The sequence below is a fragment of the Podarcis liolepis genome (assembly GCF_965112155.1).
Source record: "Podarcis liolepis genome assembly, chromosome: 7".
Taxonomy (NCBI): Eukaryota; Metazoa; Chordata; class Lepidosauria; order Squamata; family Lacertidae; genus Podarcis; species Podarcis liolepis.
This window is the reverse complement of record NC_139561.1, coordinates 65,768,337-65,790,910: the sequence shown is the minus strand read 5'-3', so window position 1 is coordinate 65,790,910 and position 22,574 is coordinate 65,768,337. Positions and strand designations below refer to the sequence as shown.

At 45.1% G+C, this 22,574-nt stretch overlaps 1 protein-coding gene across 2 annotated transcripts in view; it reads right to left on the bottom strand.

The window, feature by feature from the left end:
* LDLRAP1 (low density lipoprotein receptor adaptor protein 1) overlaps positions 1 to 22,574 on the bottom strand; it is a 66,314-nt gene that overhangs the window by 31,890 nt on the left and 11,850 nt on the right. The window contains exons 1-3 of one of the 2 annotated variants that reach the window (XM_083512019.1): positions 7,051 to 7,259; positions 4,934 to 5,076; positions 3,152 to 3,264 (exon numbers count right to left, since the gene is read on the bottom strand). In XM_083512019.1, the coding sequence (XP_083368145.1) occupies positions 3,152 to 3,264; positions 4,934 to 5,076; positions 7,051 to 7,069 (275 nt within the window). In that variant the 5' untranslated portion in view covers positions 7,070 to 7,259. Of the gene's footprint in view, positions 1 to 3,151; positions 3,265 to 4,933; positions 5,077 to 7,050; positions 7,260 to 22,574 lie in introns of those variants that run through there. The other variant, XM_083512018.1, reaches the window with a different exon arrangement.

Sequence of the window (22,574 nt, the reverse complement as noted above, 5' to 3'; positions counted from 1 at the left end):
AATGAGGCTCGGGAGGGTGTGTGACCTGGGGAACAGGCCAGGTAGAAATGCCTGAAGGACCACACATGCATTCACCCCAAGTTTTGCAACAGAAGAACATGACTTGAAGCAGAAAATCACTCATCGCTTGCAGGGAGCAGCAGTTCAAAGCAGCATAGCCAGTGCATCTTGAATTATCTTTTTCCCCCACACCAAGCCTGATGAAGATCTGATGACCTTTCTCAGGAGGAGAGGATAAATCTTGCCCTGGGGGTTTATAGTCTGTCATTTATTTATTCAGCAGCACTGTGTCAGAGCGCACTTAAGTTTCAGGACAACTCAGAAGCGAGCCGTCCACTCGATGAAGAGACTAGTTCAGCTTGCACATCTTGGGATTGCAAATGCGTTTTGACACTTGCTCCAAACCCCAGCGCTGTCCCCCAATTCTCTGTGGTCCTTGGCTGCAAATGACAAAGAGAAATTGATGGAAAGGTGTTGAGAAAACGCTGCCTGCGAAGATCATCCTCAAACTCTCACAGGTTCAAGCATCATTAAAGCAGCATGACGACAGGCGCTCAGCCCATGAGCTGAGGAATATCCCTTTTGGCAGGATGACGCTCCCTTTGACTGGGCGAAAAACAGCTTTGAACTCTACAAGCCAATAACGGCTGGTGCCTGAGGGATGTCTTTCTAACAGCATTCCCCAATCTGGTGCCCTCCAGATTTTGTTGGGACACCAGCACCCAGAAACCTAGCCACTGGCAGGGGTAATGGAAATGAAGTCCAAAACACCTCTCATAGGCAGGAGGTTGCAGCAGGTTGTCTTACAAAAACAACTGTGGGTATTTCATCTGTTCTTGGAAGGGCATTCATAGATAAGCAGCATGACAGAGAAACTGGCCTTGCTGACGGTTGTGCAGAACGATGTCCATATCAGACTGGTTTGTGAAGAAAAAAGCCATGGTTTGTTTAGTCATCTGTGTAACAACTTGCGGTTTGTTGAAAAACTACGGCTTGGCATTGTGAGCGAACCAGCTTCCTATGTTTTCTTGTATTCTGCAATGCACCATGCATATTGATGGTGCAAGAGTGATAAATTAATCATAAAAATACTAGTGACGTTGGCCCCAAAACTGTAATACCCTCAAATGGCTGTCCCATAGCACAAAGCTGTACCAAGCATCCCTTTGTCATGAGCAAGGGGCTGTTCCTCTTGAGGAAAGCAATGCCTGATCTACCAGTTGAGTTTTCCAGGGTTTAAAATACATTCAAAATTAATTTACATTGCATTAAGTGTCTTGTTGTGCTCCGGTGTGGCCTACATTTGTCCTACATGGAGCTTCACAGTGCTTTGTTTTTATAAGAGGCACTTATGTTTTCCCTCTTCCCCTGTAATTGGTTTTTTTAAGCTGTTAAATGCTGGTTTTTGTAACAGCAGTAGAGACTCTGAAATCCATTCAGCAAGCAAAAAATTAGTGTGTTTTTGGGAAAACGGGTTCCAGAGCGGCCCTCCTAAGTGACATCTACAAACTTTATTCATCTTTAGGAGTAAAATACCACTCCTGGTAGCCTCTGAAATTAATGATTTTTTCCACACAGTGTACGCAAGAGGCCATGAAGAAGAAGGCCACAGACGTCACCCAGAACTACTTTCAACTAATGACCGAGCTTCCCGGAAACTGCTGAAGGCCTCTGACAGCTCCCACCTGCTTTCTTACTTAAATCCAGTCCCAGGGTGGCCCTAGCTGTCAGCTTCCTCCTCCTTACTCTCAGCGTTGCCATTATAGAACTCAGCAGAGAGGAGGATGGGGAGGAAACAAGAATGATTTGGCTCTGACTCTCCTTGGCTTTGGCTCCACCAACTGTTGACCTTTCTGCCTTCTGCCTACCAGCCACCCCTGGTTTCAATTCTCTTGCAAAGGGGATTTCAAAGGGAGGCTACAGCATGAAGCTGCAGAATGAGAACTTATCAAGACATTTGATTCTATTCATTTGGGGATGATCACAGCGATGGCTTCCTGCCCCGCTGCAGGCGCTAATTAGCTCAGCAAAGCTAAGATGACTGAGTCATCACCAAATAAGTGCTGTTGGGAACGGCTGCAATGTTTATCAGCGTACGTTTAAGCTTCAATTGAATTATCACAAATTGTAATTTTTGCATTTCATGCTATCTGAACCCACTCTTTACTTCTTTACCCCCACTACCCTTTGCAGCCTAAATAAATAAATAAATTTATATGCCGCCCATCTGACTGGGTTGCCCCAGCTACTCTGGGCAGCTTCCAACAAATTAAGAAGGATAGCTCAGCTGGTTAAAGCACAGTGCTGATAATGCCAAGGTTGCAGGTTCAATCCCTGTATCGTAGCAGTTGCATATTCCTGTATTGCAGGGGGCTGGACTAGATGATCCTCAGGCTCCCTTCCAACTCTACAATTCTATGATCATTATGTAGAGGCAAAATGATAAAACCACAGTGAAACATCAGACATTAAAAACATCCCTATACAGGGCTGCCTATAAACATACACACACCTTTCAACTGGGGGTAACACATCTGATGAAGTGCGGCTCTTTTCCACAGCGTATGAGTTAGTCTTTAAGGTGCTGCGGGACTGTATGGCTGCATTTGCACATAACAATGAGGCTGTGAGGAGGAGGCTGCTGTGCCTGTGTAAGTCTTTGCAGGAAGACCCACCAGCAATAAATCAGGTCAGTCTGGAGGTCATGCCTCTCCTCTCAGCGTGCAGAGATAAAGCAGAAACACTGAGTGGGAAGCATGGGCCTGGTGAGGAATCAGAACGAGGAAAGCTGAGAGAAGCACAGGAGTGGATAGAATGAGAAGTCCAAGCGGTGAGCCTATTATAATAGGAGACTGGTGAAGCCTAAGGAAAGTGGGGATAGGGGCAAGTTCAGGGGAGTTCAAAAAGGGGGTCTCAACTTGTATAGCAATGGCCCCACCCAGTATACAGTCTAGAGTATCTTTTGGAGGAATGTGAAGTGGTGGAGAAACACACTTCACAGAGAACGTATCTATTAACCTGGCAAGGGAATCTGAGAGGTGTGGGGCCACCACTGAGAAAGCCATGCTCCTTGCATCTGCCAGTTTCACAGTTTTATCAACGTGCCTTAAATACTTACTCTGCGTCTTTAAAAACTACAATTGGAACGTACCTGTATATTGAGATGTTTTCGATTGCCTCGTTTGTTACACTGTCACTGAGGATTATCCCTCTGGGAGACACTTTTAGGGTTACTTTCCGGAGCTTTCTGCCACTTGCTTTTGCCTTGAGAAAGAAAACATTCAATGTGTTTCATGGGTCTGGTGGAGATAAATCAACTTATCTAAAAGTCACATATTAACTATGTACAGGAATAACAGGCAGATGTTGTTACTTGGAAACAGCCCCCAAAACCTGCAAAAAAAAATTTGCACCATTTTGCTCCTCTTCAGTAAACCTGGTGAGAAGAGGAATAGAATAGAGTATCGTGCAGGAAGGCCCTGAACAGGGACGCTCTGCAATGAAACATTTGGCTGCAGGCTCTCATTTCTTCAGCAATATTCTTCTTTCTTTCTCTAATATGAAAACACTCTGGTTTACAAACTAGGGGGTTTGGTTTTGCAGACAATGAGCTTTTCTCCTCCTATCCACCAGGAGAATATATGCAAGTCACAGCACATAGCTGAGCTGCAGGAGCAGGTAACACATGAGAGGTTGCCTTTCATATGGCCTAGAAGAGGAGCATGAGGGGCCTGTTGCCCTCCCAGTTTTGTTGGACGTCAACTTCCCAACCACTGACCATGTTTGCTGGGGTTGGTGGGAACTGGAGACCAACAAAAATACCCAGGGAGCCGCAGGTTCATCCTTGGCCTAGAAACTCTTTTTGTGAATTTTGAAAACTGCAGAGGTTAAGTTAGGCTTCATAATGTCATGATTCATGCTAATTCTAATTCAAGGAAAACAAATTGAATGAAGCATACAAAACAATAAAATTCAAATATATCACGTAGCGGTTTATTTGGCCCCATGAAACACCTCCACACCCCATGGGAGCCCTCCTGTGGATTGAGGTCATCAGACGGGCCCCTGCTTAAGATATTCTTCCTCTTTCTTCATTTGATGGGGACAAACATCAGGATCTTTGCTAGCTACCACCCCAATCCATTGCCACAAGAAACCCGCCCAAGTATAACTCTACAGATTTTTAGCAAGATATGCAAAGCCTCCTTTATTCAAGCAAGTTTTTAGTAACTTGCTATAAATCAGGCCACTTTTATGTTGGCTAATTTCCTATAATTGCAAAGCATTTTATGCATTTTATGAACTGCTTTCTGTTTTATGAACTGAATTTTAATGGTTTTTAATGTCACTTGAACGAGTTTCCCTACTGTTCTTGAACATAAGTTTAGAGTGCATGGCTATAGGCCGAATTGAAGTGTTAACATGTAGGATCTGTAGCAGAAAGTTGCAGTGTGAAGTGCTGCTGTTCAGACGTCTAGTCACTCCATCCTATTTCCCTCCCTCCTCATTTTTCCACCCCTCCCAACATCTAACCAGAATTCCATGCCCACAGAGCACTTGTTTGGGGTTCCCCCTCTGCACCCCTAGTTCAAAAATTTCCTTAAAATATGTTTTGTACTTTTGTGAATTTTGGGGGTTTTCCAAACCTGCTAACACCCTTCACTTGACCACAGAAACAGAGCCCCCATCTGAGATCCTCCAAAGAATTACAAAAACAAAAGCACAAGTCATCCACATTTCCAGTAAACTTTCAAACCTATCTTAAGTTCGAATGGGAGATAGAGCCAAAAACTCAGCTTTCAAGCGCTGCTCTGGATTCAACAGGACAGAGCTATGGAAGCTGCATATTTACTACTATGGCTGATACCCTTCTAGCCTAGGCGTAACGGAGGACATTTGGGGGTGTGAGGATATGAAGTAAAGGGCAGCTCACCGTGGCTACAATTCTTTTGACAGCAGCAGCAGATAGCTCTTCACCTTTGGGTTGCTCGACGAGTGTCATGCCCAGGTACTTCAGGTTGAAGAGCATGCCCTCCAATAAGGTTTCTCTGGTGTCGGTCCAGTTTTCCGGGAGCTCTGTGGAATTAAGAAGGTTTATTGTTTAAGGGTACCTGGTACAAAACATTAAATGATTGGATAGAAGGGATATGCCCCAACTGCCCTCCCCCTCAACCTGGGACACTTGACTTGATGTTTCGGGTTTCATAACAACTGGTTGCACTCAGGACAGGTGGGATTTTTTAAAAAAATCAATTAATAAAAAAATATTAATTAAAACTTCTAGTTCTGTGTTGCATTTTTCACAAACAAGTGGGGATGCTTTAGCAACCCCTTCTGTTAAAATGCTTCTGGAGGAAGGAAAAATGACCCCTTAATTGGTTTTGCACTGCTGGAAATATGGAAGAAAAACCCAGAGGTTGCGTATAACTTCTTTTTTAAAGACTTTCCTGTGACTCATCAATGGTTCATGCAAAGGCTGGGGATGCATTCTGTACGCATAAGACTCCTCAGTGCCGGCCAAAGTTATAGCATGGGAATGAAAGAGCAACAGATTTCCTCAATATATGCTAGTTGGAACAAATTCCTAAGGATAATATGCATGGCTGGGCCAAGAAATGTGAAGGTGTTATGCTTCATTATAGATTGACACCCCTCCCCCGAAAATGAACTAACAGCTGTCTCATTTGTACTAATTAACATGGGGCACAATCAGCAGGTATTTCTTTCTGAGCAAGCTTCCATCAATGCACAAGAGCTGAGCAACAAAATTACTGGAACATCCTGCTGGATTGCACTGGATGGCTCAGCCGGCCAGCCTCCCACTTCACAGCCCATAGTGGCTCATCAAGAACAGCGGCTTAAGGCAGGGCGCCTTGAGGAGTGTGGTGGTGAAAGGAGAGAGAGTATAGCTGCATTCAGGCTTCAAGGGTTTTACTGTGCTCTGGCAAATGTGATAGGCAACTGGTCTTCCTCCCACCTTTGAAGTTGGCAGGGGTAGGCAGGAATTGTCCCAGAAGATAAAACAACAAGAGCCCTATGAGATCATGCCAATGGCCCCATCTAGTGCAGCATCCTGTTCTCACAGTGGCCAAGTAGATGTCTACAGGAAGCCCATAAGTAGGACATGAGTGAAATGGCACTCTCCCACTCCTGATCTCTCAACAGCTGCTTTTCAGAGGCATACGGTCTCCATCTGCTACTGGAGGTCATATACAGCCATCATGACTAGTAACCAGTGATAACTGCCCAGCAGTGAATAAAACTACCGTATTTTTCGCTCTACAGGACGCACCCAACCATAGGACGCACCTTGTTTTAGAGGGGGAGAACAAGAAAAAAAATTCTCCCCCTCTATGCGCAGCGCCCCTTCAGCGAAGCGGCAGGAGAAACGGAGCCCCTTCCAATTCTCCTCCCGCTTCACTGAAGGGGGGCTGTGCAGCTCTCCCTCTCCCAAATTGCCTTCGCCTTCAGTGAAGGCAACCCGAAGCCTCCGGAGCGCGGCGGGAGCTCCCGCTGCGCTCCGGAGGCTTCGCGTTGCTATCGCTGAAGCCAAGGAGCCTGCATTCGCTCCATAAGACACACACACACATATCCCCTTAATTTATGGAGGGGGAATGTGTGTCTTATAGAGCGAAAAATACGGTACAAATTCCTCCCCCCCTTCCTCCCTACAATTCCAAGAGTGGTTTAACAGCCAATCCCTTTTCCCAGAGAATTATGGGACTGTGGCTAGGGAGTCTCCTATCAACTCTCAGCACCCTTAGCAAACTAGTTCCCAGCTCAAGATGACTTTGTTGCTCCAGCAAACACAGCTGGAAAAGGAAGGCCTTTATACTCCTTCCTGCTCAGGAAGATCCAGTGGCCAGCTGGGGATAAGACTACATGACCCTCATGGTCCTTTCCAACTCTACAATCCTGTGACTCAATGGGCAGAGGCTGCTGGGAAGGTTCTCCAATAAGAAAGCTTCCACCTGAAAGTTTAGTGGTTCACCACATGGGGTAGCAACACTAAAGACATCAGCAAGTATAATTCTGCATCTATCTACTTACTGCTCAGGCCTCGGACCATATTTTTGCTTTGGCCCACCCATTTGCTGACATGCAGCCTCCAGAAAGTCACTCAAGAGGAAAAGCTGCCCTGGGCCTGGCGATGGGGTGGGGAAGTTTTCCCAACCCTGCTCTGAAGCTGGTTTAGAGCACAGTCTTCAGAGCCACATACAGGCAACTTTCCATTTGTGCACATTCAAGGCATGCATGACCACGAACATGTGCGTCACCGCAAACCTGGAAGTGGCACAAAAGGAGCAAAAACGGACCCAAACGAGTGCAAAACAGCAAAAATGGCATGAAAACAGTGCCTAGCAATCCCATGAGCCTTTGCAAGTGCAATCCCAGGAGCTCTTGCACCGACCTTTGAGGCCTGTGGAGAGTTGGAGTTTGAGCAAGGAGGGTTGGAGGGAGCGTTTGTGGTGTTTGCAGCTTTTTTCAACAGTGTTCCCGATATATGCAATTTCACTTAAACGCGTGGTGCCTCGGAACGTAACCCCCACGTAAATGGGGAGGTGCCTGTTCCAACTAGAAAGCAGAAACTACAACCCCCAGCCTGAGCCTACCCAGTCAAGCACGGGATACAAAGCTCAAGAGGAATTCTCACATTTCACAGGGCAGGAACGACCTGCTGCACAGCATGATCTGTGCACTTGCTTCTACCCTCTCCCACAATAACTGAGCAGCCTCAAATCTCCTGCCCACTTCCAAACCAGTTATCAGAAAGACAAACCATCTGTGCACAGGCTTAAGCAGGCTCTCCTCTTCATTAGCTTTTCACAGCCTCAAGGCCTGTGTAGTGTCTTGTGATGTCACCCAGCCAGAAGTACTACCCTCTTGGCTAGTTGCCAGGGCTAGAAGGATGCACAGCCAGCAATTTATTTTTTACAGGCTCTTCTTTCTGATCCTGTCTACGTGCTTGCTGTCACCATGCATAGGTATGCACTACTAAAGCACTGGGCAGGAGGGGGAGTGAGAGAGATTGTTGGCAGGAGAGCCCCCTGCACCATACATTTAAAGCAATACAGTATAATATTAAACAGCCATGGCTTCCCCCCCCCAAAGAATCCTGGGAAATGTAGTTCTGTTTGCTGGCAGACAACCCTTCTTCCCCTGAGCTACAATTCCTAGAGTTCCCCTGGGAAGAGGGATTGATTTTTAAATCACTCTGACATTTGCAGCTCTCTGAGGGGAAGAGGAGTCTTCAGCACATGAACAACTGCAGCTCCCAGGATTCTTTGCGGGAAGCCATGACTCTTACTAGAACAAAAAGACCTCTAAGTGGGTTACAGGAGACAGTCTAAAATAATATGTAGAAGAAGAAGGAGGAGTAGCCAAAAAACAAATCAATAAAATAAACACTGATACCAAGCATTGAAAGAGAGTAGAACATAATTCAATAACATAAAATACAAAGCTGAGGAAAACCCTGTACAGCCCCAAATAATGAACGTTTGCAACTAAAACCATATTTTAAAGGAATTTGGTGATTGTTTGTAAGCTATTTGTCACCAGAGATATCGGGTTGGCAGTCTAAAACAGTAATAAATAATAATTCTGGCCTCAGCTCCATCCCTGTTAAAAAGTAAGGGACAATGGGCGAGACTCAAGTTCACATGAAATTTTCCCCCAAAATTCCTTCGCTTCCCTGCTCAAAAGTACCAGGAAATTCCTCCAAATACATGAACCCCACCACCCCCCTAACAGGAAGTCTACACAATACAGATTTATCTCCACTGAGCTGTAGCCCAGCCACAATGAACTGCAGTAAGCAAAGCTCCATTCTGAAAAAACTGCAGGAAGGATATCGCAAAACGAGACCCAAGCAGGAGACAAGAGGCTAAAATTAGGCACCAGTTCAAGCTATCATTTGATGCCAACAGCAAAAGGGAGAAGAGGTTTTTTTGTTTGCTCAGAAAGGCCTTGGGGACACACTCTCCCTGCAAACCTTCTAGTGGAAACTGAGAAGGTAACTGTATGCGGTTTCTCCTGTTTCCAGCAGCTGCGCCAGGTAGCGCCCCCCTCCCCCCACAATAAGAAAAAGGCTGGATTGGAAATGAAACACAAGCAGCTATTGATTTTGAAAAGGAAGGTCCAGATACAAGGAAAGAGGAGGAGAAGGACTAGCAAAATCTGCCCCCCCCCCCCATTTCTCAAACGTTTTCTTACCCTGTGAAAGGCATTTTGTTCTCAGGGGACTGAGAATTTTAGGGTCAGCATACGGTTTGGAGCTCATCTTATCATCAAGGATGGTCAAGGATGGCGTTTGTGTTTTCCTTTTCTTTAGAAAGATTTCCCTAGCATTCCTGCAGCCTCCCCAGCTGCCCAGACTTCCTGTGTGAAAAAGCCCTGGGGGAGGAGTTACTATTTCATTTAACAAAATTTGTATACTGCCTGTTTGCAAGAAAGCTTCTAAGTGGCTTACAAAAATATGAAATAAAACATTAATATTCTTGGGCGGGGGAGTTAAAAACAAGTATTAAATAACATTCAAAAGTAGCCAAAGAGAGATAAAGCTCATGTAACTTCTACATGTCTGTCTAGGCTTGCCTAAACAGAACTGTTTTAAGCAGGGGCTGAGAAGAATATAAGGAAGGCGTGTGCCTGAAATCAATAGGCAGGGAGTTCCAAGGGGAAGGTGTTGCAGCACTAAAACATTCATTTCATTATGTGGCACGTATAACAGTGCAAGTTCTGCAAAGTGAACTGGTTGAGTATATGGGGTGAGGCGATTGTGCAAGTGAACTAGTCCCAAGCCATAAAGGGCTTCATACACTAACACCTTGAACCTGAGCAAATGGGCAACCAGAGCAGATCTCCAGGCACAGGTATAATATGCAGAGAGGTCTCACTCTCAAGGGAAGTCCCACATAGAGTGCATTGCAGTAATCCAACCCAATGGAATTAATCATGGGTTACGTTATGGTTTTATGTATTTACTGTATTGTCTTAGCTGGCTGTATATTTTTGGGTGTATTATTCCTAAGATTTAATTCTGCTTTGATTGTATTGCTGTTCGATTTCTTTATTTTTAATTATACTGCCCTGGGATCCATGCCATAGCTGTCAACTGTCCCTTATTTGGTGGGAAAGTCCCTTATCCCAGCGCTGTGTCCCGCTGCTGTCCCTTATTGATGATGTCCCTTAAATTTCCCGGGTTTCAAAGGAAGCAGCTCCTCTCCCTCCTTCCCTGCCAGCCAGGGAGGAGGGAGGCTCCAACTGTGTTGCTTGGCTGCGTTGCTCACCCAATAAGGAGTCTGAGAACGACTGGGGGGTGGAGCTTGCATGCCTTGTGCCGATCAAATCGGCCGTGTTGCCTGGGGACTCGCCTTTGCTCAGCGCTTCCCAGTGGAGAGGTGACAGTGGTTTTCCTTGCTGCATCCCCTTTGCCGGGTTGCTGCGCTGTGGGAACCACAGCTTGAGGCTTCGTTTGGCTGCTGGCTGGTTTTTCTGCCTTTGGCTTGGAGGGGCTCCGAAGTTGAACATACCTATGTTCGGAAAATCCCTTATTTTGGCTGCTGATCCCTTATTTTTGAGGCTGCTGGTCCCTTATTTTCAAATCTGTAAGTTGACAGCTATGATCCATGCTTTACACGAAAGCGTGTTTTTAGAAAATTTCAGAAATAAAACAAGCCCATTTCTTACAATTTTATCAAGGAATCATAGAATCATAGAGTTGGAAGAGACCACAAGGGCCATCAAGTCCAACCCCCTGCCAAGCCTACGCCAGAAACAATTACTTTGGCATCCCAGCAATGCCCAGAACCCTTGACCTTTTGCCATTCCGGCACATATCAGTGCGTTTCTACTGAGGAGTTGTGAACAACAATGCTTGACAACTCAGGCAAAAAGAGTGATTTCATAAGAACAGAGGGGAGGTCTTAAGAGAGGCAGCTTTGACTAAGATACATTTGTCCAAATTCTCAAGCTTTGAACAAGAAGAGCAGTTTCTATGATCGGATTCCATATCAAGGTGTGTGTTTTATTGAAGGAGCAGAATATGCTATGACCAATTCCCACCTGTGAACAATAAGAAGGCGTCTGTTTTAAAGTGAGCAAGCAACAACCAGCCCCTTAAAGCTCAACACACCCTGCAAGGTAATCCTACATGACTCATAATTATGCCACCTAATTGCAAAGCAGAATTAGTCAGGGGGGAAATATGCAGGATGACTCAGGAGGAAGGCACTGCGTGCAATAATGTGGCACACTAAAACTGCAGCGAGGGGTTGGACTTACACTGCACACAAAACAGTCAAGCTTACTGGGCTTGCCTGGTTTTCTCCAGCTGCTTCAAACAAGCAGATCTGCTTTAGGTTTTCAGTAGTTGTCTCCCCATTGGCCTCTATGTAAATGTGCACCAACACGAATCAATGCACTCATCTGCAGGCCTACTCAGAAGCTGTCATGTGACTTCAACTGGATTTAGGAGGAAAGAGTGTATAGTCGGAGAAGGGAACCTATAGCCCTCCAGATGGGAATTGGGAGTCTTATCAACATCAGCCAGAATGGCCAGCAGATGATGGAGTCATAGTCCCGCAACATCTGGAGGGCTACCAGCTCCCCACATACCTGGTGTATAGGACTGCAACCTAATATCTCTTTATTATCATTTATTTGGCCTTTTAAAAAAATTACGATTGAAAGTTTTACAGAAATTGCTGATGTTCGCTAATTCGTCCCATGTCTGGAACAGAAATCGATCCAGCAAATATGACTTGTATTCACTGTTGCTGCTGCTTTTGGTCCCCAAATGATACATAACTGATTGTGTTTTCCCCACATTAGCATCACATTTCCTGTGTGTGGAAATGAATGGCGTAAAGTTAACATAATGGCAATGCAGTTTGCGTATTTAATTTCATTTCACCAACAGCGGACAATGAGATGAGTAATGTAGTTTTTGGTTAAAGTTTAACCGCAGCAGAAGGGAAACAATGGTGCATGCAACAAATGCAGGGAGGAATGGAAAAGAATGCCTTCTTACATCCCTCCTGGGAACCTCTGATTTGCTTCTGCATAATGTATAAAAATGGCCAGATTGTGAGCATAATGTGGCACTAAAGGGCAATTAGTTTACCATGCCTCATTTTGAACTAATGTGTGCCCTTAGGAACAACTTCCTCCCATTATACTCTTAGCAACAGCCTCTTGATTACGCTTACAGCTTACAGGTGTTCTACCAGTCTTTTGTGTCTAAATAGAGACAATGGCTTCCTTTCACACTGTAGATGTTAATCAACTCAGGATTGCCAAACTGTTGCATCACCGATCACGGCTGCTGTAAAGACTCACTGTGCCTCTTACATTTCATTTCTTTCTGGCCTCACTGCTTACAACATATGTATCTGTATCTGCAATGGAGGATTAAACTTAATGGATTTGAATTCTTTTAGATTCGAGTCCAGAAAAGCTTATGCCGTAATACAAAATTAGTCCTTCAGGAGTCAAATGTGGACATGGAGAAATGTCCTCAGAAGCAGGGCTGTACACACACTGTCCAGAAATCATATAAAATCCAAGTTCTGCAAAGTTGAATTTTGCAGCCTGTGTGAATTATGCAAAAGCCATGCACATCTGCATATAGCTTAGTGTGCATTATTTATTCTGCTCCTACTACTTATTCGGAAGAACAGGAGCCCACACAGAAATTTCTTCCCGCACTCACTTTAAATACCATCTTCTGCAGCCATAAGGGCTATAAACTTGCCTTTTAAAAATAAGATTCTCAAGATGGGAAATTCTGCAGCCGATACTGAATTGAGATTTTTCTGCTTGGGGGTTCAAATGCAGTATGCAAAGTCTTGTTTTTATGGCTTTTATAGCTTTCTCTGCCAAAGTGGACAGATCTGGGATGGGGTAGGGTAGAGAAACAGCATGAACCTGGAGTTATTTTAACAGAGTGAACACACATTACAGAATGTAATAAACATGACTTTGTGCACTTTCACCAGTAAGCTCTGCCTGCACTACACAATACAGTGAGGTCATGCAGCTGTGTGGGCAGATTCAGCAGATAAACTAAGGCCATAAGTCATAGTGGAACCAGAGTACTGTAGACAGGTAATGTTGACAACTATTGCTCCACCCACTTTTGCCTCTGGCCCCGCCCACCAATGGCATCTGGCCCCAGAAGGGAATGTGGCCCTTGGGGTGAAAAAGGTTCCCACCTGTTACAGATGGATGCAGAGCTTTTACCCACAAGGGCAGAGTTTCAATACATACCAGTACATTCAGTTAAAGCTTAGTGGAGAGAACAGCTGGTATTGACAAAGAGAAGTACATTAACTACTTGTTGTTTTTTAAGTATCAGTCTGCAAAATTAATGTTCACACTTACTAAATTACATTTTCAGATAGAATGCTTCACAGAGAGGCAGGTCAGGGATCACGCGAAAGTTGGGTCAAGCAGGAGACCCATTTAGATGTTAACACGGCAACGTAACAAACCACTCAGATTAATAGAATCCAGCTTACTGCTCAGTTCCACTGAGATTTATTTCAACCATACAACCCAGTTCTCTCAACAACCCTGCAAGGCAAGTCAGCCTGGTAAACAGTAACAACTGGTCCCAGCAGGCCACTGGTTGAGCCTCGTGGCCAAGCAGGAATTGATTAAGGATCTATTTTATTACAGTATGGCTACCCACAAACAAAAAACATATTGCTTGTATTGCTGAATTTGAACCAGCAGAAAATTCTCGAAGTTTTTAAAACAGCATTACCCTTTTTTATATAATTGTGTAACCCATTCTAGATATAATCTCTACCTTCTTGTTTCATGCTCAGTTACTTACTACCAACTAGAATTGTCCCTTAGTGCTTAAACATGCATGGAAAGCCATCAAACTAACGAATCGTTTTGTTTGAACCCTGCTGCCTCACTGCAGAAGACAGTGCTTTGTTTGCACCACATCAAGTGATGGTGATCGTGTCATTTTCTAATGGGCCAAGAAAGGGGGCACAGATGGTGTGATTAACACCAGTTCCACTATCTCCACAACCCTGTCACAGAGGTCACTAGCGCACTCCCTTTAGAGAAGGTGAACTTAGCTGTCTGAATGTTTCAAAGATAAGTGAGTTCCAGCATACTTCTTGGAATGCAGTATTAAAAATCAGTTGACAACTGAATGCTTTTCCTTAACTCTGTTCTTTTTAAGCCATTGCCTCTCCAAACACGACCTGTAGCCAAGGATAGTTTTTGAGTGCAGGAGTTTGGATTTGATATCCCACTTTATTACTACCCTAAGGGGTCTCAAAGCAGCTAACCCTTCCTCCCCCACAACAAACACTCTGTGAGGTGAGTGGGGCTGAGAGACTTCAAAGAAGTGTGATTAGCCCAAGCAGCTGCATGTGGAAGAGCGGGGAAGCGAACCCGGTTCACCAGATTACAAGTCTACCGCTCTTAACCACTACACCACACTGGCCCTCTCACACCTGCAAAGAGAGAGGTCAACCACAAGTTAAGGACAGGCAACATGCTAAGCCAAACCTTGCCTTAGTGTGCTGTAGCAGCAAAAAGGACCAGCCAGGAGCAAAGTGGCTGAGCTAGTAGCCGTGATGGCTATGCTCTCCCTCCAATACCAGTTACTGGGAACTGCAGGTGGGCTACATGCCACTAAGCTCAAGCCCAGGCTGTGGGTTCCCCACAGGGATCTAGCTGGCCGCTAGATGGGCTATTGGCCTGATGCACCTGGTGTGTCTTAAGTGGCAAGCTGTACGAATAAAGAGCATTTGAGCGTGTGACCTTCTACAAGGCTGCAAACAGCTCAGCAATGCCCCCCCATCCCACCCCGCCAGCTTGAAAAGCACTTTGCAAGCATGCGAGGCTGTGTGGGCTGGACAGGAACGAGCCAGGAGCTGGGAGCCCCTCCTTCCGATCCCTGCTTTGACAGTTTCTACCAGCTTCGCAAAAGCCACTTAACCTTTCCGCCTCGTTCCTCTTCCACTCAACCCTTTGGTGCAAGGACATGAATACAGAAGACCTGGACCTCCGAGGGGTGCAGGGATGATTAGTGTCTAGCGTTTCCAAGTCCCTCAACTGTGAACCCAGCAAGGAAGGCAAGGGCACCGAAAGCAGAGGGAGTCATTGGAATAGGTGGCTAATACCCTCATTATCTCCGGGAGGCAGCCAGCAAGGGCCAGAGGGCGCCAGGTTCAAATACCACCAATGTCACAGACTCAGCTTGAAGCATTTCTCAAGCCCTGACGCTCTCCCGATCCCCTATAAAACGGCAATAAGAACAACCTCCTTCACCGGGTTGTTATGGGGGCAAAGCAGTTTTTAACACTTTCTCCAATCTACAAACCCACCCTTTGTCAAAACAATGGCTCACTTCACCAATCAATTACTACATTTCTTTGTTTAAGGTGACAACATCTGCAACTGCATTTGTATTTGCCCTCGTTGATATCTCCTGTTGACTGTAAGCTTCCAGGGCAGGGACCTAACCACCTGAAGGGCAGATTACAGGCTTTACTGAATCTACTATCAAAACAAAAGACTAGAAGCCCCAAAATTCATCAACTGGAACTAGCGGACTACATGCTGGCTCAGAATAGCTAGTTAACTACTTCACCCCAGAAGCCAAATACTGGGATTTATTTTAAGATTTTTATATACCATTGGATTGCAATAAAACCTCTAAGTGGTATACAAAAAATACATAACAAGTTCTCAATAGAAGACAGCTAAAAACAGGTATTTAAAAACATTCCAAAGATAATCAGAATCGACAATAAGCCAAAAAGATATTAAAACTTCAACTAATAATAATTTTATTGTTTGCACCTCACCCATTTGACTGGGTTGCCCCAGCCACTCTGGGTAGCTAATAATAATAATTTTACATGCCTGCATATGGTCACCTAAAGAAATATGTTTTAAGAAGGCACTGGAAATAGTACAGTAAAGGGGCCTGTATGTTGTCAATAGGAAAATGAGTTCCAAAGTGTAGGTGCTGCCAAGCTAAAAGATTTGTGTGGGATGACCTTAAAACCTACAAATCTATAAATCAGAGAATCCAACACAGAACTCTAAAACTGACCAGCAGAGCTGTACAAAAGGTCAGGGTAGATACAAGTAATTAGTACTCATATTGCACAGGTGAGAAACACTGAGGCTGATATCACAAGGCCAGGGGTTTTTTTTATAATTACCATAGAAAGATTTTATTTTAATGCTATAGCCACCATACTACAAAGCACCCAGAAAACCACCAGCAAATACCATGATTTATCTTTTGGCCATCCCTATATATAAAGCATATATATATAAAGTCTAAACCACAGAGCCTAGGACTTGCTGATCAGAAGGTTGGCGGTTCGAATCCCCGCGATAGGGTGAGCTCCCGTTGCTTGGTCCCTGCTCCTGCCAACCTAGCAGTTCGAAAGTACATCAAAGTGCAAGTAGATAAATAGGTACCACTCCGGTGGGAAGGTAAATGGCGTTTCCGTGCATTGCTCTGGTTCACCAGAAGTGGCTTAGTCATGCTGGCCACATCACCTGGAAGCTGTCTGCGGACAAACGCCGGCTCCCTCGGCCAGTAAAGCGAGATGAGCGCTGCAACCCCAGTTGTCTGCAACAGGACCGAAAGGTCAGGGGTCCCTTTACCTATATATAAAGCATAAGATTCACTGGTGGGTAAGAATGGAAGAACCTGTCATTGTTAATTTCTCCCATTTCTGGGTAAGTTTGTGATATATATTTTTTTAACTTAATGAAAATGCACCAGCATTTTAGTCCACATTTCTCTTTCTATATTTCTCCCAATATACTAGTAAATCTCTTAATAAACAATGTTTGCCTAATACATGTATTTGCAACCAATTCCTCCTAACATTTGCACATTATTTTCACAAACATAAACACTTATGCATACTTACCCAAAAGATTCACATTTTTCGCTTGGAGAAATGCAAAATTCGTTTCAATCTTTGCTTTGGGAAAATGAGAATTAGGTAACTTTGCATTAAGATGCAACCCAAACTGAATTTCTCACTCACACCTATGGATTGCCTAACAATAGCAGCAACTATAAGTACACTGCCACGCGCAGTATCAATTCTTGTTACAGAGAAGCCATGGAAGTGCTGTTGATTGAACTTGGACCTTTATACATGCAGAGCATGTGTGCTGCCAATGAGTTTTGGCCTCTACACTATAATACACAAATAATAAACAGTTTAAAAGCCACACAAGTGGCCCACATCTGTTCAGCAAGTGCCTTAAGAGCAAAAGACACTCTGCAACCATTCTTAGTTTACGTTTACACTCAAGAAAAGTAGATTTCAGGGGCTACCCTCCCTATACAACAAGGAATAACCACTTCTGAGCTAACAGCTGGGATAGGGCTCAACTTAAGCCCAGGCACACCAGGGGTCAGCCCCAGCACCTGTCTGCAATTCCAGGGCTCAACTGTGACTATACAAAGCAAACACAGACAAAAGTGCTCCAAAGTGTATTATTATCTACCACCGAGCGATTGCAGAAAGTCCTGGGAACAATGGGTGTTTATGGAGACTGCCTGATCAGAGGGTGCCATTCCCAGACAACCGATCACTCCTATATCTCTTTGTTTCTCAAAGTATATAGCTTGACTTCAGATGTGGGTGGGGCAGGTAAATATGCCAAAGTGGGGTTGCAGGCACCTGATTGCTGATTGGCTGCTTGTCAATGCTTTGAAGAGGGCAAATAAGGTTTCTAATATTAAGGGAATGTGTTTTGAAATCTTGGTCATGGGGCAATTTTAATACAAAAGGGCTGGAAGAGTTAAGTCTAGAACAGCATTCCTGAGCCTGATGCCCTCCAGATATCGGGTACTACAACTTGCATCAGTCCCAAAGCTGGTCTAGAAAAATACAGTAAAGTAGGCTCTTTGGAGCTACATTTCCTTAAGCTGCAACATCCAGAAAAAGGATCAACTGGCTTCCATCTGCATGCTAACTCTCCAGGTGGGACATACTTCACAGACGTGTCTGGATACAGTGGTGCCCCGCAAGACGAATGCCTCGCAAGACGAAAAACTCGCTAGATGAAAGGGTTTTGCGGTTTTTGAGCTGCTTCGCAAGACGAATTTCCCTATGGGCTTGCTTCGCAAGACGAAAACGTCTTGCGTTTTTTGCAAGTTTGTTTCCTTTTTCTTAACACCGTTAATACAGTTGCGACTTGACTTCGAGGAGCAACTCATAGAACGCGGTGTGGTAGCCTTTTTTGAGGTTTTTGGTGATTTTTGAAGCTTTTCCAAAACTTTTCCGACACCGTGCTTCGCAAGACAAAAAATTCGCTAGACGAAAAAACTCGTGGAACAAATTAATTTTGTCTTGCGAGGCACCACTGTATTGCTAAGCATTCTAAGAGGCAGCTATTCACCAGAATGTCTTCCTCTTTTTTTCTTTGAAGACGTGCCTCTCAAACATGTGTTTTGTGTGTGGCAGAAATATTAGCAAGTTCATGCAGTAGGTTAAGTAAGTTCTGTCTTAAGAGAGGAAAACGCTAATGAGACACACATGCTTTGGCAACCTTTCAACTGGGAGAAAGAGAGCCAAGAGAAGGGGGGGGGGAGAACCGCACATCCATTCCCCCAACTCAAAAATGTAGGGTTATGTCAGTTATCCTGATGTAGCAAGAACCCAAATTGCTCCAGCCTGCAATTTGTTTGCATGCATAAAAAGAGGCTGAAGGAAGTTGAGAGAGTCAATGACCGCTGGCAAGATCAGGGGCTCCTGATTCCATCTCCTCTTTAAGTCTTGGTTTAAGTGATCTTTATAAACAAGAGCAGGGTTGTTCTCTGCGGTGGGAAGAATTTTGCAGCCCCAGAGAAACACAATGTCCTGAAATGACTCAAGACAGTTAGTGAGCAAATGGAACTGAAGCACTCTGGCCTCCCCTTCTTTATGTACACCCAAGACATTAACCCAAGATGGCAGCCTTGATCTTAAAGCAGAGGTGGGGAACCTCAGGCCCAGGGGCAGAAGGGATCCATCCAGGCCTCTCTGCTTGGTCCCTGGGACTCTCCCAAGGCCATGCCCCCCCCCCAGACTCCTTGAGTGCTTTGGCCTGATGTTCCAAAGATCACAGTTTAGGAATCCCAGTCCTAGACCATTCTTACCTCCTGCTTTGGAGCCACAGCTCAGGGCCGTCTTTAGCAGATGTGGCGCCAGGGGGGCAAATATCCACCCAGCACCCCCAAATTACCACGGATAGTGGGGGGGAGGCAAAGCTGTGCACTGCCAGTCATGGGGGGGCACAACTCTCCCCCATGCCGCTGCAGGGATCACTCTCCTCCCACGGAGGCTTGGGAGGCAAGCTGCACGCCTGCCAGCTATATGACTGACGGGGCAGAGCTGGCAGGCGTGCAGGGGAAGGGGAGGCCGCCGGCAAAGCCACACAGCTCCCCCACTCGCTGGGCACCCCTGAGAGGCCGGCGCCCTGGCGCAACGAACCACTAAGCCCTATGGGAAAGACGGCTCTGCCACAGCTGCCCCCCATCCACATGGAATCCTTCAAGACAGGAAGTTGAAGAATATCCTTCCTGCCTGCTTAGTAATAATAGCCTAGAGATGCACAGCAGCAAGGAAAGCGTAGAGTGGCCCATGGCTACCAGCCCATTTAAGCTCTGCTGTGCTACTTGGTCCACCTGTGCAAGAGAATAAGGTGAGGGAATCCTGAGGTGAAACAGCAGACTGTGCCATTTCAGAGTGCATGTGGGGAATGATATAACTGCATTCCTTCCCACAAGGAGGGGGGGAAAGAACAATTCACACAAGTGAACACGCTAGCATATCAGGCAAGGAGGATTCTAGCTCAGCTACCTCCCTGAGCACTAGTATTCTATAGGCAGAGTGTTTAAAAAAAATCTCACAAAGAGAAGCACTAAAAAAGAAAGCCCACCTGAAGCCCCCAGACCACCTTAACACCACACATTTAAAGCTCTATGACACCACTTTGAACTGCCATGGCTTTGCCCAAATAATTCTGGGCACCGCAATTTGCTAAGGGCACCAGAGCTACAATTTTCAGAGTTCCCTGTGAAGTGGGGTTTTTTATTAAAATGGGATGGTTGTTAAACCACACTGCAAATTGTAGCTCTGTAGCTCAGCACCCTTAACAAACTACATCTCCCAGAATTCTTTGGGGAAGACATGACTGTTTAAAGTGGTATCATAGTTCTTTAAATGCATGGTATGAATTTGGGCCTGGTATAACACATTCTGTCGACTCCTTCATTCTACTGGTTGTCCCCAGTTGGGGAAGGCTGATCTACTGCATATCTAGAGAAGGCCTCAGTCAATAGAGCATGAGACTTTTAATCTCAGGGACGTGGGTTTGGGCTCCGCGCTAGGGAAAAGATTTCTGCATTGCAGGGGGAACCTTGGGATTCCCTTCCAACTCATTCTATGAATGTACAGTGGTACTTCGGGTTACATACGCTTCAGGTTACATACACTTCAGGTTACAGACTCCGCTAACCCATAAATAGTACCTCGGGTTAAAAACTTTGCTTCAGGATGAGAACAGAAATCATGCTCTGGCGCCGCAGCGGCAGCAGGAGGCCCCATCAGCTAAAGTGATGCTTCAGGTTAAGAACAGTTTCAGGTTAAGAACGGTTAAGACCTCCGGAATGAATTAAGTACCAGTACTTAACTCGAGGTACCACTGTACTTGCTTAAAAACACCCCGAGGTAGAAAGTCAAATTGAGATCCTTTTCCTCTAGCTAACACTGGGCACAATCCCCTGGGAGGTTCTCCTGCGTAGAAAAAGCAATTCTGTGAACCATGCTCTTGCACAATGCCCATTTGTCAGTGGGGCTTGTTCAGAATCGTGCCCCAGCACGTTGGGGCACCTCTACTGATCAGAGCAGGACCACCGCTCATCAGTGGCGTAGTGTGGGTTGTCAGCACCCGGGGCAAGGCAAGTAATTTGCGCCCCCTAACCCGTGGAGCCAGGTAGGGGCAGAGAGCTGCGAGTGCGAGCGCGCCCCCCCCAGATGTTGCGGCCGGTGCGGCCAGCCCCCCCTGCACCCCCCACGCTACGCCACTGCCGCTCATTGTCCAACTCACTAGTGCTGCCGAAGCTCATTCAAGGCTCACCGAGGTGGGGGGACGGAAGAATGGAAAACACAGGTACCTAAAATGAGACTGGAAACTTTTTAAACAAAACCTGGAGGCCTCGAAAGAACAAAAGGTTGCAAGATAAGGAACAGCCTGGCATGTTAAATGAGGAAGATTCCTTATATTGCACCCTTGTCTCCCTGCAAGCTCCCCCCACCCCAAAGTCTCTCCACAGTGAAAGTGAAGATTTAAGGGCTGTAATGGATAAACATTGTTAGGCCTTCCTTTAAAGGTCAGCTTGCAATTACGCAGCAGTATCACACAAGGCCAGTTAAAATTTACCCCACACATCTTTGTTTCTATCAACAGAGCTGTTTTGGTTCAATTATTGTTTGCTCAGCAGTTAGGCCATTTTGCGAGCTTAAGGCCTTAAAATGCCATTTGATAAGCCATAAAGAGTTTCCAACCCATACACGGGCACACGTAAACACAACTCTTGCTTCAGGTTTTGTTTCCATGCCATCTCTGTAAAAGCATATTTTTAAAGAAACGCATACACAAACAACCCCCCAAATCACTTTCAGTAAATTCTGCCCCAAGCTTCAGCCTTGCACATTGCCCTCTCGTGCCCGTCCTTTATTCACAAGCCTATGGAAAAATTATAACATGAACCAAGATTATTGCCCTTATTTTTTTGTGTTCTCAGATGTTGGACGATTCAGTGACGTTTTTCTTCTTGCAGAAGACCAGAATGTTCTAATTATTATTCAGCGTGTGAGATTGAACCTGACCCTGAAAGTTTATACAGCCAGGGATCGCCAAACCTGCCTATTTCATTTCTGCTCCGTTTCTCATTTTCCTCAATCTTAAACTCAAGTCTGCCCCATTTCCACATCAGTTTGCAAACTTTTTTTTTTAAAAGAGCTGCATAAAAAGCCATACACTTTTTGTGAATTTCTCCTAACGTGCACATTATTGCAAGTCATCTACATTAATACAATGTATTTTTTCTACATTATTTCCATGGATATGCGCTAGTTTTGCTTGCACACTTCCCCCAACTATGTGTGTTTCACCAGAAGAACTGTGTAGCAAAATTTGAAAGCAATGTGAATTCCAAACGATAGTTGCATCATTCCAATTTCCACATCTCTTCAGGAAGCGCAAACGTGGTAGGTTTGCATTAAAATGGGAACACTGAACATTTTTTCCTCCCTTATCCTTACATACAACTAAACTGAATTCCTACTTTAAAATGAGACCAAGTCTTTTGTTAAATGCTGACACAAGCACACCAGACGCAATCCTGTAATTTCAAAACTCTTGTTACAAGAGCCTTAATCCTTTATGAGGCCCAACGTGATCTGCCTCATCCAAGGACTATTGCAGAGTCAAGCCTTTTGATCTTACCTGCCTGCCAAGAATGAGCTCCGGGTAATCTGGGTGGGAATATTTTTTGGCAGGAAAACAGCTGG